This window comes from Sceloporus undulatus, chromosome 2, assembly GCF_019175285.1.
Source record: "Sceloporus undulatus isolate JIND9_A2432 ecotype Alabama chromosome 2, SceUnd_v1.1, whole genome shotgun sequence".
NCBI lineage: Eukaryota > Metazoa > Chordata > Lepidosauria > Squamata > Phrynosomatidae > Sceloporus > Sceloporus undulatus.
Genome location: NC_056523.1, coordinates 291,903,889 through 291,921,223, shown reverse-complemented (window position 1 = coordinate 291,921,223; position 17,335 = coordinate 291,903,889). Strand labels below are relative to the sequence as shown.

The following is a 17,335-nucleotide window of genomic DNA, read 5'->3' as shown; positions in this document are numbered from 1 at the left end:
TTCTGGGGTCTGTAGTTCAGTGAGGCCTTTCCTGAATAAAAGCACCTGGCCACAGAATGGATCACCCCCTTACGTCCTGTATATTGCTACCGCTCTGGCCATTGTTTATGCTGTTATTAATAGTTTAATTCTGTTTTAGGAGGGGAGATATTGTTCAGTAATATTGTATGTTGGATGTTTTTTAACACTACGTTAGCCGCTTTGATTGTTTCATTACAGAAAAGCGGGGTACAAATAAGTTTTATTATTATTTGTTTGTTTAAGAGCTCTTTGGTTGGAGAGTTCTAAAGGCCCCTCTCCTTAAACTGCAAATCCCAGAATGAAGTGGAACAGCAGCACAATAAGAGTCTAATCTGGGACAGTGGCTCTCAACCTTTGGTCCTCTACATGGTTGTTTTTTTTTTGAGACTTCAACTCCCAGAATTCCTGAACAATGAACATACTGACTGGGGCTTCTGGGAATTGAAGTCCCCCCAATACATGGAGGCCCAAAGGTGGTTGAGAACCACTGAATTCTACGAAGTGGTTTTTTGAGTTATGTTATGGGGGCCCTAAAGTGAGCCAATCACGAGGTTTCCCTTGGCCAACGTGGCACGAGGACGCGCATGCGCACGCCACCAACGCCTGATTAACGGCTCGTGACTGGAGGAAACCCGTGGGCGGGGCGGGGCCTCATCATCTGGGGGCGGGGCCTGAAACGAGCAAAGGAAGAGGAGGAACCTCTCGTTTCCATGGCAACAGCGGCGCCGGGGGTCCGTCCGGAGGGGAAAAAAATCAGTTGAGACGCTTTTCCCCGCCCCTTTTTCTCCAAGGAGCACGTGACCAGCCTTCGGGGGCGGGGCGTGTGGCGTCAGCTTCCGGGAAGGAGCCGGATTGCTAGAGAAGGGCGGGCGGGAGAGAGAGAGAGAGGGAGAAGTTCGGGTCGCAGCAGGGGAAGCAGCAACATGTCGAGCGCCAACAGCAGCGTCGTCGGCTACAACGAGCAGGCCGGGGATGGGCAGCCCGAGGTCGGGCAGGAGATGACGCCTACCATCGCCTCCGCCTCCTCCTCCTCGGCCCCGGCGGCCTTCGGGCTCTTCAGCAGCGACACGAAGAAGTAAGTGAATCAAGGCGGGGCCCCGAGGCAGCCTCGCCAGCCCCTCCTAAGGGAGAGCAGGCAGGGCCGAATTAAGAGCTCCAGACACTCCCAGAAAGTATCACCCCGTGCTTCGGAGCCCCGCTTCAAATGAAGGCATTCCTCCTGGAGAGAGGATGGTCCCGGGAGGGAAGCGGGGAGGCCAGGTGTCCTCGCGGAGAAAGGGAGGGCATTCCGGACAGAAGACAGGGCGATAGGCAGACACCCAACAGAGAGAGAAAGCCATGCTCCTTAGCCATGCTCACAATGGTTGAAATGGGGGACCTGTCCTGGAAAAGGAGGACACGGATGTCCTCACGGCGAAATGGAGGACAGAAACCATGAAGCCCTATGAGGAACGACTCAGGGAGCTGGGCATGTTCAGCCTGGAGAATAGAAGGTTAAGAGGTGATATGATAGCCTTATTTAAATACTTGAAGGGATGCCATATTGAGGAGGGAGCAAGATTGTTTTCTGCTGCTCCAGAGAACAGGATGCAAGCTCCAGGAAAAGAGATTCCAGCTCAACATTAGGAGGAACTTGCTGAGAGTAAGGGCTGTTCGACAGTGGGACACACTCTCTCAATGGAGAGTGGTGAAGTCTCCTTCCTTGGAGGTCTTTAAGCAGAGGCTGGATGGCCCTCTGTCAGGGATGCTTTGACTGAGAGTTCCTGCATGGCAGAATGGGGTTGGACTGGGAGGCCCTTTTTGGGCCCTCTTCCGACTCTATGATTCTGGGACCAAATGAAAAGCTAAAAGGCACCCGTACAAATAGAAATCCATGCTTCATAGTGGAGGAATTCCTCCGGGGCATATGGCTGAAATGTAGGACATGTCCTGGAAAAGAAGGGTCACCTGGTCACCCCTCTATGCCAGGGTGACCCAGATGTCCTCACAGCGAAATGGAGGACATTCCAGAAAAATGGAGGGCAGGACTGAATTAAAAGCTACCAAACACTCCTAGAAAGTATCAATCTATGCTGCTTAGCCATGCTTAAAATGGATGACATTTTTTGAATTCCTTTTAGACAGATTGTCAAAATGTAGGATGTGTCCTGGAAAAGGGAGTTTTCTTCTCAGGGAGTTTGCCATGCCCATCCTTTGAGATGGAGAGACTGTGACTTGCACAGGGTTATCCAGTGTACTTTTACCAGAACCAATTAAATTGTTTCAAAGTAGCAGGGGAAGTTACTTTGCAATGTCTTGTCTTGTGACGGTTCTTTGGTTGGTCCTGAATGAAGTATTTGTTGTTACAGCCCTCCTTGGCAAACTTGTGGATGAGACCTCTCCAAGCACCTCCCGTCCTCCACTGTTCTGCTTAGGTCCTCCAGATTCAGGCCTGTGACCTTAATAGAGTCCATCCATCTAGCATGCGGCCTTCCCCTCTTTCTACTACCTTCCGCCTTTCCTGGCATTATTATCTTTTCTAATGAGCCATGCATTCTCATGATGTGGCCAAAGTATGACAGCCTCAGTTTAGTCACTTGGACTTCCAGGGAGATTTCTGGCTTGATCTGTTCTAGAACCCATTTGCTAGTCTTTTTGGCTATCCATGGGATCCTCAGCACTCTTCCCCATGACCACACCTCAAATGAATTAATTTTCCTTCTATCTGTTTTCTTCACTGTCCAACTCTAACATCCCCAGAAGGTGATGGGGAATACAGTGACTTGGGCTATCCTCATTTTAATTTTCAGAGTGATATCTTTGCACTTTAGGATCCAGTCTAGTTCCTTCATAGCTTCACTTCCTATTCCTAGTCTCCTTGTGATTTCTTCACTGCAGCCACCATTCTGGTCTAAATTTGATCCAAGGTATGGAAACTCTTTGACTATTTCTTGTTGTCTAGGATGAATTCTTGTAGCTCTTCCATGGTTGTTATTTTTGTTTCCTTAATGTTCAAGATGAAAGTTATGCCCCGTGGTTATTGTTGATGATTTTTTCGTTCCTAAATGACTATCAATTGATGCTTTGAATATATGAATTAGGGAAAGGATGAAATGTCTGGAGGAGTGCTGGTCATCTGTCCTTATGGTGATCTGCCTCAGGATCTTACCCATTTCTGGAGAAAACAGAGGTGGAAAAAATGGGACATACAGAAACAGAATGGCTACAAAATGCCCATTCAGGGAGATGCCTGAGAAACATCTCCAAGACCTCTTCCTTTCAGTCTACCCTCTTGAGGCTGCAATCTTGTTGGAAATAGTAGGATTTCCTTCTGTGGAAACATGTGCATGACTATCCTTTTGAAAGACTTGGGATCATGAAAATACTGTGACAGAAGTAACTTTGTGGTGCTGATATCTAATGGAGGAATCAGAATGATTAATCATTATCTTGAGTATGGTTTGTAAAGAGGCTGGACAAATCTTGGATGTGTGTGTATATTTGTGTGGGGAATTTATTAGAACTGCTCTTGCCTCTCTGTTGCTTGCCTTCTGTTACTCTATTCTGGCAATATTTCTAGAATTTCATTTTTTATTAAAAGTCATAGATAACGCCCATGTATTTATGTTTTCCTGTCTCCCTGCTTTAGACATTTGATTAAGGGAGGAAGACTCTTTTCCCTCTCTGTGTATTTCATGTGTCATTCCCCCCCCCAGTATCTTTCTAAAGAAATAAGCATCTAAGACAGTCTCAAATAATTTTTGTGATAAATAAGTGCCACAAGTTGATTGTTTCTGCTGGCTATATCTTAATAAAGCATTTAAATGTTATTTCTGTGTACTGTACATGTATGAGTGAAATATGTACTCCTGAATCATTTACAAACTACCTTAACTTAGAATGGCTTCATGAAGGCTTTTTAGTTACTAAGCTTCTGCAAGATACAGCATTTCATTTGTAACAAAACCATACAGGAAAACGTGACAATGTTTTGTGTATTTTCATGTTAAACTTCAAAAGAATTGTAGTTCATAAACATATTTATTTTGATGCATAACAGATATAATTAATTTGTGCTGTATCATGGAGCGGCATGAGAGCTTGTTCCTAATGGACCAACTTATGCAGTTTAGCGTTAAGTTTCTTCTTGATACATGTATCTACTTTGTGAATTAGTCACACAGAGCTGCTACCCTGCGTATAATTGGAGAATTACATTATAGGCCTAGCTTGTTGTTTTCTACAATCATGTTGCACTTGCAGTGGGTTCTTATTCATTTACAGCACTATATAAATAAAGTTTAATAATAATAATAAATTGCTTAATCACTATCCTGTTATCACTTTGATTTGTCTCCTGCAGTACAGTGTTCTTTGCTATGATTCTTTAGCCTTGCTAACGTGAGTGGTACTCCCTGTGTTTAGTTTACAATGGTATGTTATATATCAACTTATAAAGAAAAGCGGTATGCATTTTAAATAAATAAATAAATACACACAACCTGACCGTTTATGTCTGTGATGATAACGCAGAAGAGATGTATGAACAATGTGGGTTCTGCTTTATACTAAGATCACTTTTGAGTGACTGGATATTTAAATTTTTGTGTGTGTGTGAATTTCATTTCTTAGATATATTGTTGGCAAATTGGTATGCTATAGGTCTTAATTGAGGGATGAGGACCATGTGACCTTTCAGATGTTGTTGGTAACCAGTTCCCATCTTCCTTCACCACTGGTTATGTTGAATAGGGCAAAAGGTAGTTTTAGTAAGTCTTTGGAGTTTGGAGGATCACATTCTCCCAATGTATGTTTTAGTGCTGAGCTACACATTATGTTAAGTGCATGGTATGGTGTTGTGTGATTTTTTAAAAAAAAGTTATGGGGAGTTACCTCTCAGGATCCAGACTCTAACTGGGATGATAGTTTGTGTACCTTTATTCCTTTATCATGAATCATAATTCATTATCTTGATGAAAATTGTCTCTCTCCAAGTTACTGTTTATGTCAAGATATAGGAGCTTCTGTGATGGTGGCCTTTCCCATTATCTGGGCAACACAGCTGAGGGATCTAGTCTCCCCTCCAGGTAAACAAAGGGTTAATGAGGTGATGGTGTTAAATTGAATTTATTGGGTTTGAGAGAATTCCCCAATAAGAATGACCAGTTGGAAGCTTCAAGATCCTGCAAGAATGTTGAGCAAAATGGGTCCCACCTAAGATAAGTTGTTCTAGACTGGAGAGAAGCACCCAGGCTCCTAGCTTCCCCTGCTCCCATGATCATCCAGGATTCTGAATCTCATCTGTATCATGAATAACATATTTTAGATAGATGTGTTAGGGAAATTATGGTTCTTTATAAAACCTTGGCTGAATATGTTCTAGCCCTGTTGTAACGTTGTAAGTTAAAGTGACTGCCTAAAGAATGAGATATTCTTTTGCTATTCCTTGCTTAGAATAAAGTTTTTTTTTTAAAAAAAGAACTCTCTTCCTTCACTCTCCCATGTTCCTTATTTAGTTTCGTCTTCCACTGGGGTAGAGGAAGAAATGTCTGCAGTGTTAGGCTAGTTCCTCAGTAACCTCCCACTGAGTTCCTAGATTTGTTGTTGTTAACTGGCTTCTAGTTGATGTTGATTCATGGCAACCCTGTGAATGAGACACCTCCAAGACCCCCTATTCTAAACCTCCCTGTTCAGGTCCTACAGGTTCAGGCCCATGACCTCCCTGATTGAGTCTATCCATCTGGCATGTGGTTTTCCTCTCTTTCTACTTCTTTCTACCTTGCCTAGCATTATTGCCTTTTCTAATGAGTCATACCTTCTCATGATGTGGCCAAAGTACGACAGCCTCAATTTGGTTATCTTGGCTTTTAGGGATCGTACCGGCTTAATCTGTTCTAGGACCCATTTATTTAATCTGACCCACGGGTCAGCAATGTGATGTGGCAGCTAAGAAAGCTAATGCAATTATAGGCTGCATCAATAGACTGTAGTGTCTAGATCAAGGGAAGTTATAGTACAGTGCAGCCTTGCTTTACACGGGGGATCTGTTCTGGTCTCATAAAGCAAATTCCGCCTATGCTGGAGTCCCATTGAAATGAATGGGGCTCATGCATGCAGTGGTGTGGCAGCGCACATGCCACGGGCACACGCCCCATTACTCCCTATGGGATGCGCCACCCCTTTCTCCCCGCACAGCTTTCAGCATATGCTGAAAGCTGTGTAAAAAGCGCCCGCGTATGACGCGGGCACACTGTATTACTCTGTTCTGCTTTGGTCAGGCCTCATCTGGAATACTGTGACCAGTTTTGGGCAGCACAATTCAAAAGGGATGTTGACAAGCTGGAGCATGTCCAGAGGAGGGTGACCAAAGGGTCTGGAAACCATGCCAAATGAGGAGAGACTTAGGGAGCTGGGTATGTTTAGCCTGGAGAAGAGACAGTTAAGAGGTGATATGATATCCCTGTTTAAGTATTTGAAAGGGTGTCACAGGACCCAGAACAATGGATGCAAGATACAGGAAAAGAGATTCCCCCTTCACATTAGGAGGAACCTCCCGATAGTATGAGCTTTTTGAAAGTGGAACATAGTCCCTTAGAGAGTAGTGGAGTCTCTTTCTTTGCAGGTCTTTAAACACAGGCTGGATATCCATCTGTTGGAGTGTGTATGTAGATTGTGAGTTCCTGCATGACAGGGACTGGATGGTCATTGTAGTCTCTTCCAACACTATGTTTCTAATATTTAATTTACTATAATTTTTCATACAAATAAAAACAATTACCTCTCTTCCTTGGGAATACATGGAAAGAAATGTGAAAGAATTTTGAATTAATTGCATTGAAACGTGGACTGGCACCATACTAGTCTTCTGCACTGCTAGATATTTGATCAGAGTTGAAGTCTATAATGAAACAATTCAGTATGCATTGCTTTTAACAAATCTTTTGATTGCCAGAATGAATTCAACCATTGCAAGAACACAGGTGAGTAACAGGCCTGTTCGACTGAAGGTAGAATAATTTGATGAGAAAGTAATGGTTCAGATATCTTGATGAAATGGAAAATTGATCTAATGACTGAGTACAGTCAGTCTTTGGTAGCCTGGTATGTGTGTATGATATGTAACTTGGCAGCAAAACTGTTGTAGTTTGCAAATATTTGTTTTGCTAGGAACTGATCAGTGCTGGTTATCTCAGCTGGTTCTTGGTTTTTCTGTGAAAATGTAAATTACTGCGCAAGTCATTCTAGAAATATTCAGACTGTTTAAAAGTCATGAAAAGGGGTAGAGATGAATTGATGAATTGCTTGCAGAGTAGCCAGGTCCTAATATTGAAATTTGATGCCTATACTGGTTCATTGGCATGTCTATAGTTAGGGCCATCTGTTAGAGTGGCACTGTGCCTCCTACTATAGTGGTATGCCAATTTGACTAGGCATGTGAGCCAGAAAAGATTAATGGTTTGGATGGAGCAACCCATAAAATATAAGCCTTAATGAATTTTGAGCTGATAAATGCACAGAGGGTAATCTGAGTTTCAAACAGTGGCACAGTATTAATAAATAGTGTCAATAAATGCTTACCTGTAATATTTTGACAAATGGGGAATAATAAAAGTGTGTTAGATGAAGGCGTAGCTGAATAAGACCTCAGATGTTCAGGTCCCATCATCCCTAGTTTGTATAGTTAATTGGCAAGGATAATGGGAGCTACAGTAAAAATGTGTGTCAAGCCACAAGTTTGCCACATCTAGCCTAGAGTTAGTCTCAAAGGTGCTGCAAAATCCCTTTGCATACTGATTTCTGGACTAACACGGCTATGTTTTTGAACTCTAGCCTAGAGTATTGCATTATTGGGATTGCCCTGCTTTTGCCTGCATAGAGTCCAGTGTGCAGTTGTTGTTATTTGCTGTCATGTTGGCAGTTCTATGAATAAGAGAGGTTAAATATCCCGAAGGCATAAAATCCTGTCTGATCTGAGAAGCTAAGCAGGGTCAGGCCTGATTAGTACTTGAAAAGGAGACCATTAGGCAATATCATATGCTGTAGGTTATATTCAGTGGAAGGCAATGAAAAGTCTCCTCTGAAAAAATCTTGCCAAGAAAACGTATGATAAGCTATTCATACTTCAGAGCTGGCTTGGAGGCACACAGCAATAATAGCTATTCACCTGTAACCATGCTACTGCACTTTCTTCTTTAACTTTCAGTTGAAGTCATAACAAGTCTTTGATGTTGTCTGCAGTAATATGGTGTTATCTGCCTATCTTAAATAGTAGCTATTCCTTTCCCCAATATTCAAACTTCATTCCTCCTAGTCTAATCCTACTTTCCAAATATGTTCTGCGTATTAATCTAAAAATTGAGTGCTAATATAGGGACTCAACAGACCTCCCCTTTGAAGTGGCCTGCAGCCACCCCTTTCCTTGTCGGATTGGGGCTGCGGCAACTACCTGCTGTGCCCCTGATCTGCCTTTCCGCAGAGCAAAAAGAAGCCGCAAAAAGTGGCTCCTTTTCATGCTGCAGAAAGGGTGGTGGCGGCGGCTTTTCAGTACTCCATTGGCGCAGCTCATTTAAATGGAGCACCATGATGCTTCCTGCCATGCAGTCAGGCACGCAGCATGATACTGGTGTGGGGGAGGGCAGCGTGCTTACACCACGCCCCCATGCTATTGTATAACGCCGGTCAGTAGAGGCTCTTAGAGTCTCATCCAACTCCCTTGCCGTTTTGAAACTATTCTGTTTCTCCTTATTCTACTCTGACAGTGAACTCTTGTCCAGAATATAGGATATGGATAAGGTCAGTGAAATGTTTGTCAGCGCAACTACTGGGGTCCAACAACCACTGTCGGCAACTCAAACAAGTCCTGGGGTTAAATCAGACCCTTGGAGCAGAGCTGGCAAATTTCCAGAAGCCGAAGCGTGGCTCCAAAGTCCAAGTTGGGATGACAGCAACTGGATGTCTTCCAGGAACTGCAGCAATGCAGGAACCTCCAGGGACACACAGCAAACCGATGCTATAGCTTCTTCTGATAAACCACCAGAGAAACTAAGTCTCTCAAAGTGCTCTTTATTCACAGTGCTATAATACAAAACCAGATCTCTAAAACTCCAAACCATACCAATCCAACTCCTACTTCAAACCCACACCACACTCTTGCAACCCCTGGGCTTATATAGTCTCCAGACCATGTGGTCTCTCAAACCCAGGGAGTTCAGGTGTGTAGCCATGTCATGTGTCTCCTGTACAATCTAGACACATGGTTTCATCATCCATGGCTACGTGCACTTGGGCATTGAAGTGTCCTTGAGCCAATGAGCTTCAGCTGTGCTGATCAGCCTTGCCACTCTGCTGAATGCTCATGGCCAAACACACACACATCAAGCATTTCCCTGTGTGCTGTGTTTTAACCCTTCAAATCCCTGACAATGTTGTGACAGAGTCATTTTTTTAGAACGGTATAAAAATGTTCTTGGTCTATCCAATCAAACAGTGTTCTGTAAACTATAAAACACATAGTGCTTTTCTTTTGAAATTCTTTGGTGTGATCTCTTAGAGTATGACTGCAATATGGTTTCTAGTACCTCTTTTTTTTTGGAACCCACCTTGGATGTCTCCATGCCTTTAAAGAAACCTGGGGGAGAGCATACAGATTAGGCCTTTATGTCCACTTGTGTGAATTAATAAATGAACATCTGGTTCCAGAAACAGCACAAAGTACTGGTGGAAGGGGGGGCAGAATAAGCACATCATACTTAATTTCTATAATGGTCAGGCTGTATCAGTCACTTCAGATCTGTGTTTAGTGTGCTCATGTGTGTGTGCGCGCACACACACATGTGTGTTGAGAATACATAATGTTTCGGGTAGAACAGTTAAGTTTGTCCCCTTAAATCAGTGGTTCCCAACCTTTGTTGGGCAGCAACCCCCATTGGGGAGGAAAGTCCCACTTGTTTCCCCCCCTGATAGGTTGGGAGGCCACCAGGGGAGAAGGGGCGGGATTTCCGGCCGCAAATGCCTCTGGGGCTTGTAGTCCAGTCCCCTTCTCCCCTTGGTTGCCTGGCAGCCACGGGGAGAAGAGGAGGAGGCAGCTGCGGGGAGGGAGGGAGGGAAGGAAGAGGAGGAGGACCCCCACGCCCTTTCCTTCCTCCTCGCGACTGTCTGGCAGCTGCGGGAAGGGAGGCAAGGAGGAGGAGGAGGACCCCCACCTCCTTTCATTCTTCCCCGCGGCTGTCTGGCAGCCGCGGGAAGGGAGGCGGTGAGGAAGAGGACCCCCACCCTTTCCTTCCTCCCCGCGGCTGTCTGGCAGCCGCAGGAAGGGAAGCAAGGAGGAGGAGGTGGCCCCGCCCCCATCCCCTTCTCCTTGTGAGTGCCTGTGCCAGGGCCAGCCCTCGCAAGGAGAAGGGAAAGAGGGATCCCCGACCCCTCCCCTTTTCCCTGCGCGGTGCCTGTGCTAGCGCCGGCACCCGCAGAGAAAAGGGGAGAGGAGGCGGGGGGATTCCCAACCTGGCAACCCCCAGGTTGGGAACCCCTGCCTTAAATGTAGACTACAGTCTGCCATCCCCATGCACGGTGAATCTGTTCCAGACCCCTGATGTATGGGGAAAACCGCCTATGCTTAAATTCCATTAATTGTTATGGTCCTGCACTCCTGTGCATCATGCCAGACACATTTCTGTGGAGCATGCACCATTTCCTCCCTTGCTGTTCACAGATCGCGTATTCAAAATCCACATAAGGCAAGGGTGGACTGTATACATTTTCTGAGTCAGCCTTTTGAGGTTTTAGTGTATGTACTGAGTGGAAATAGTAGATTTTCACAATAATGTTTATAACTTTTACCTTTTTATGAAAATAATTATGCACAGCTGTGTGTTTTACCGTATATTTCAAAGTTGCAACTACAGAGCAGCCAAGAGTTCTATGTGAATATAACCAGCAAAAATATGGTTCTAAAGTTTTTCTGTTAGTATCCATTTGGGTGAAACTTCACTCTTCAGATTGCATCCATAGGTGCTGATGGGAGACAGTATTAGGTTATAGGTTTATATAGGTTACGTGTTAAGTAATTGTTTATGCATTTTTGTAAACTGCCTTGATCCTTTGGAGAGGCGGTATATAAATAATAATAATAATAATAATAATAATAATAATTATTATTAATAATAATAATCTACTGTACAAGCAGAAATAGGTGGATCAAATAGGAAGTCTTGAAGTATCACAGAGTGCTGGTGAAATTTGCTGGTCTGTGTTTCAGAAACAGTTTCCCATGTGGAAGTACACTGAGTTTTTATCATTCTTTGAATATTTACCTCTATAAAGATTAGCCTAGGGCTGTGAGAAAAAAATTATGTAAGGGTTGAATTCCTCATCTAAGAAATACCCTGTGGGAGGAGGCTGTGGTGGAGTCGATTAATTTTTTAAACAGCCTTCACCATTCAGTTTCATTATGCTACCCTTCAACCTCTGACCTGTTCACCGGCATCATCACTACCCCAGCTACTATTCATATTGGTCTGAGTATCTCCTATATCATCTAGCTCTCTTGCAGTCTATGTCTTGTCCCACATAGTGCTTCTTTCATACCAAAGCCAACTGCTATGCTAAACATTCCTGTACTTCAAGTCTTTTATACCTAAATATATTCTATGTGAAGGTACAAAAAATTGGAAAGTAACTTTGATATATTCTTGTCCTATTTTCACAAAGGTGACATGCAAATGGGCCTAAAGACCCTAAAGGTCCCAGATACAGTCTCATCTTGGAAGCTAAGCAGGATCAACCCTGAGTAGTACTTGGATGGAAGACCATTAATGAATACCAGGTCCTGTAGGCTATATTTTAGTTGAAGGAATTGGGAAAATCTCCTCTGAATGTTCTTTGCCTAAGAAAATGCTATGAAATTGATGGGATCGCCATAAGTTGACAGTCAATTTGAAAATGTGCACACACACATAATAGGCAGATATCTTGTGTGTAAAATGCAACTTTTAAAAACAAAGATGCTTTGAGCTGTAGTACTGTTATTGTTCCAGTAGATGAGGAAGTGTGATACTGATTTGATCAACCATTTTTTTCTATGAAGAATATTCTGCTGAACTTTGAAACTGTTCCTATTTCTTCATCCACATATGATCAAAGCAAACATAATATAAAACTAGCAGTATCTTTAACATTTTGTTATATGCAAGTGCTGTTACTTACATGATTAGCTGTCAGCCTGTTAATTGGTTGAATGATTGTCAATAATAGATTATAATAACTTTTCTTCTTAATGATGAAGAATGTCTGGGATAATAATCCCTCACCTGTACCATTTGATTTACTATAATGAATTTTATGTTGGTGACCTCATTCTGCATGCAGCAAGGTGATTCATGAAAATATTTTTTATGTAGGAAATTATAATTTGAATCTGTTGGGTTACCAAATTGCTGTTTTTAGTATTTATATCCTGATTGAGAAGACGAAAACCTTTATTTTTCCTGTCTGTTCCCCTCTTTTTGTAGGTCACTTATTTTTTTCTCTTAACAGAGATCCTGTATTTGCAATTTGCAACCTGCAATTGCAGGATGGTATGTACAGAGTCAATAGTGGCAGCCTTTCCTATCACTTGACGCATATCTTCTCATTCTCAAAGGGGGCAGGGGCACACGTTACAGATGCTCTCACGAAAAGTAGCTCCTGTGCTCTTATTATGAGACTCTTCAAAATAATAGGTCACTATTGGAGATAGAGCGGAGCAAAAGTCTTTAGAGCATATAATCAGAGGTGACAAACAACTTTGTTGATTGCTTTTCTTTTCTTTATTTTAGAGTTATAGAACAAGTTCTCAGACAAGTAGAAGAATTCCTGTAATTATTTTGGGGAACTACTGTACTACTGAAATTATTGTATGAATTTTAATTTGAGCGTATTTGAATTATGTCTGAGTTGCTATTTGACTTTATTTTGTCAGGGATGATGGGAGTTGTAGCTCATCTACCTCTGGCTCGAACTCACCACCTGGTTGTGCACCGCGCTGACCAGTTTTGGCCAGTGGTTATAGCTTAGCAGAGTTACAGAGAATAGGCTGAAGACCCCGACAAACTCTCCAAGCCTTCTCACTCTTGCTTCCACAGAAGTCTTCACCCTTCTTCAGGATCCAGCTGGTTCTTGTAGCTTCACCCAAGACACCAGACAACTCAGTAGTCTTATATAAAAGATCTACTTTTTTCTACTATATACAGCTCCAATACTATCCAACACAACAATATTCAACTCCTCACTCTACAATCCACTCTACTACCCACTACTACTACCCACAAAATACGTTGGGATTCATAGTCATTATTATAGTCAATGCAAGATACCACCCACTGTTGTCTGTTTCCACCCAGTAGGCGTGTACACCATTCTCATTGGTTCTCTTGGTTCATCCTACAATTAGTGATTTCATCATCTCAGCCTTGACCACTTAACAATTGTCAGGTGTGTCCAATTATCCACTTTGCATTTCTTGTCCTTGGCACTCAGGACTTGTTAATTCCATTACCATTTACACCTGTGTGGTTCCTGATTGGCTTCTGCTGAGTCACCCTGACTCTCACATACATGTTTTATTTCATATACTGTATATCCCATGTTGCTTTTTTCCTTGACATATTTATGCAGGCTTCTGTGAGAAGAACTGGATTTCCCTTGGTTTACTAGGCTTTTGTGCTGTTGAAGTGGAGACTACACATTCCTCTTATAATGTGGAGCTTTTAGTAAATGTCTTGTTTAATGTTGGACATTCAGTTTTTCTCATGAAACAATAATTATTGTGATTTTTATTGTTGGGATATAAGTTTTTGTTTTGTAACAAGACTAACATGATGGCTTTAATATTTTCACATTTTAGTACGGTCTCTATCCCCACACCTGTTCTTACTAGTAAAGAGAATTCAAATAGATAGCTCTATGTAGCTGAATCCAAAATCATGTTGGTATCTTATTCTTTTAAAAAGAAGCATTGATTTTTATCAATAGATGATTTTTCACATTATTCCAGAATTGCTTGGAATTTCACATTATTCCAGAATTGCTGGTAATTATAGAGTAGCTTTTCAGTCTGTATTGGTCAGGGTAGCTGTAGGGGAGGGGGCATAGATCAGGGCCGTGCCATGTGGTTGCCACGGCCCCAAGAGATTGGTAGCATGAGCTTTTGTAGACTTGAGTTTACTTTCTCAGATGCATTTGGTAGAGTGAAAGGCTCAGGGACAGACCTAGATAAATCATTTCTGTGTGAGAATGTCAATTCAGATTCAAAATCCTGTGGGTATGGAAATGAGCTGGCAAGTCCCATATTAATGATGGCCGTTGGTGGACAAAGGCAGCAAAGAAGCTATTGCCTGCAGGCAAGGAGAGTAGATGCATGTGGGAAACAGAGAGGGATGTGATGAAAGCCGCCCTCATGAGGATAGGGATTAGATAATGTTGAAATGTGTGTAAGGGGCCAGAAACCATTATGTCTGTTCAACCCATTGCTGAAGGACTGTAGCCTGTGGATAAGTTCCAGTTCTGCTGTTTCTCTTTCCAATCTTCCTTTGTAGCTATTTTGTTCAAGGTCCACTGTTCTGATATCTGAGATGAAATGCCCAGGGAGATTGAAGTGTTCTCCCACCACTTTTTAAATAATAATAAAATAAAATATTTATTTCTAGCCCGCCTTTCCTGTGATCAAGGCGGGTTACATACACGTGCCAATACAGCATAGCAATACAATATAAAACACAATAAAAACAACAAATACATTACATTAAAAATTGCAATAGCAATTACAAATTACAAAATCTAGCTAGCTCGAGATACTTCAACACATACAGTAAGAGAGGGGAGGGCTACATCGGGGAAGGCTGGGGAAAAGCCTGTTGAAACAGGTAAGTTTTTAACTCCTTCTTGAACTGGTCAAGAGAGGTGGCCGAGCGGAGCTCACCGGGAAGTGAGTTCCAGAGCTTTGGGGCCGAGATAGAGAAGGCCCTCTGCGTTGTTATGGCATATTTTGAGTCTGGAACTCTCAAGAGTTGCTTCCCGGCTGATCTGAGAGTGCGGGGTGGATTATATGGAGAGAGACGGTCCTCCAAGTGCCCTGGGCCCAAGCCATTTAGGGCTTTATAGGTAATAACCAACACCTTGTATTGGACCCGGAAGCGGATAGGCAGCCAATGAAGATCTTTAAGTACTGGTGTTATATGGCTGGCCCTGGAAGCTCCAGTGACCAGTCTAGCTGCCATATTCTGGACCAATTGCAGCTTCTGAGTTTGGTACAAGGGTTGCCCCATGTAGAGCGCATTACAGAAATCCAAATGAGAGGTTACCAGAGCATGTACCACTGTTTCAAGGTCCCCCCCGGCCCAAGAAGGGTTGCAGCTGGCGTATCAACCGAAGTTGATAACAGGTGCTCCTGACTGTCACATCCACCTGAGATGTAAGATGGAGCGACAAGTCCAGAAGTACCCCCAAACTGCGAACAGGGGAGCATGCCCCTGTTCAGGACAGGTGGACAAACATCCAGTCCCGGGCCGGGGCAGCCTATCACAAGTACTTCCGTTTTCTCTGGATTCAAACTGAGTCTGTTTTCCCTCATCCAGCCCATTACCGAGTCCAGACAGGCATCTAGAGGAGAGATGCCATCCCTGGTCACTGCATCAGTCGGAGACACAGAGAAACATATTTGAGTGTCATCAGCGTACTGATAACACCGCGCCCCGTGTCTCCGGATGATCTCTCCCAGCGGTTTCATGTAAATGTTAAATAGCATGGGAGACAGAATGGCTCCTTGAGGGACACCAGATGTCAGGGCCCTCTTATCAGAGCACACGTCTCCCAGCTGCACCATCTGGAATCTACCCGAGAGGTAGGAACGGAACCACTGGAGTGTAGTGCCCCCCGATTCCTAACTCCCTCAGGCGTTCCAGAAGGATACCATGGTCACTGGTATCGAAAGCCGCTGAGATGTCCAAGAGCACCAACAGGGACACGCTACCCCTGTCGATGCCCATACAAAGATCATCGACCAAGGCGACCATGGCAGTCTCAACTCCATAGCCCACCTGAAACCCGGTTTGAAATGAGTCCAGATAATCAGTATCATCCAAGATCGATTGAAGCTGGATTGCAACTGCCCTTTCGATCACCTTCCCCAGAAAAGGCAATAGCAAGACAGGCCGATAATTGTTGTGCATCAGGGGGTCAAGGGAGGGCTTTTTGATCAGCGGTTTTACAATGGCCAATTTTAAGCTGGATGGAAATTGCCCATCCCTGAGTGATGTATTAATTATTCGGTGTAACATGGCTGTTACAACCGCTCCCCCGTGAGCCGCTAGCCACGAGGGACAGGGATCGAGAGAGCAAGTTGTCTTCCTAACACTTCTAAGGATCTTGTCACATCCTCGGTATTTACAGACTCAAAATGATCCAGTACAATTGAGTCCATGGAAGCTCTGGAGACCTCTACTCTGGTTTCTGACCCAATAATGGCGTCGAGATCAGCTCTTATCCGAGAGGTTGTTAAATTGGTCACAGCAGGTCTTGGATGGTTGCAAAATAGGGTTCAGGGAGGAGGGAAGCTGAGTGCAATCCCATTCCTAATGTCTGATTTATATCCATTTATCCTGTGGCATAGAGACTGGCCCGTTTGCTCAATGTAGAGTGCTGAAGAGCATTGCTGACATAGAATAGTATAAATCACATTGAAGGTGTCTCTAATATTGTGAGTGATGTCATTAGCTCTTGTGATAATGTTTCCTGAGTAAATGTGTGGGCAGAGTTGGCATCTTGATCAGTGGCAAGGCTTTGTATCTGTGTTGTGTGTCCTCCTGTAGGTACCTACAGGATTTTGAATTTGAATTGACATTCTCACAAATATAGGTCTGTCCTCAGGCTTTCCACTCCACCAGATGCATCTGAGGAAGTAAACTGAAGCCTATAAAAGCTCATGCTACCACCTTTACAGGCCAAGTAAAGCTGCTTATGGCTGCTTTGGGGGCATGGTGTTTAGATGATGCATGCCCTCAAAGTGGCCAGAAGCTGAGGCAAGGCCGCAGCAAGCTGGCAAGAGCCAGCCATTCCAGGAGCAGATATAATCTGTTCCTGCTGGCTATTGGCTCCAGGACTAGAGCGGGCCATGCAACCAGCATGGTCCTGGGCTGGAGCAACCAGAGGCCACTCCTTGCTACCCATCTGCTTCACCCCTTAGTCTCATAATGATCTCTTTCCAAAGTGAAAACTGCTGCACTCTATGCTTCCTAAATATTTGCATCTTGGTTTTAACTGTCTGAGAAATAGGAAAACAAAAACTGTACATTTTGTAATACAG

The 17,335-nt window shown here is 43.5% G+C and overlaps 1 protein-coding gene across 4 annotated transcripts in view; it reads left to right on the top strand.

Annotated features, from left to right (window-relative positions):
- Positions 1–779: 779 nt before the first annotated feature.
- AP3B1 (adaptor related protein complex 3 subunit beta 1) overlaps positions 780–17,335 on the top strand; it is a 217,981-nt gene continuing 201,425 nt past the window's right edge. Inside the window, exon 1 of one of the 4 annotated variants that reach the window (XM_042448312.1) lies at positions 780–1,096. In XM_042448312.1, the coding sequence (XP_042304246.1) occupies positions 945–1,096 (152 nt within the window). In that variant the 5' untranslated portion in view covers positions 780–944. The remainder of the gene's footprint in view (positions 1,097–17,335) is intronic. The other 3 variants (XM_042448310.1, XM_042448311.1, XM_042448309.1) reach the window with 3 other exon arrangements.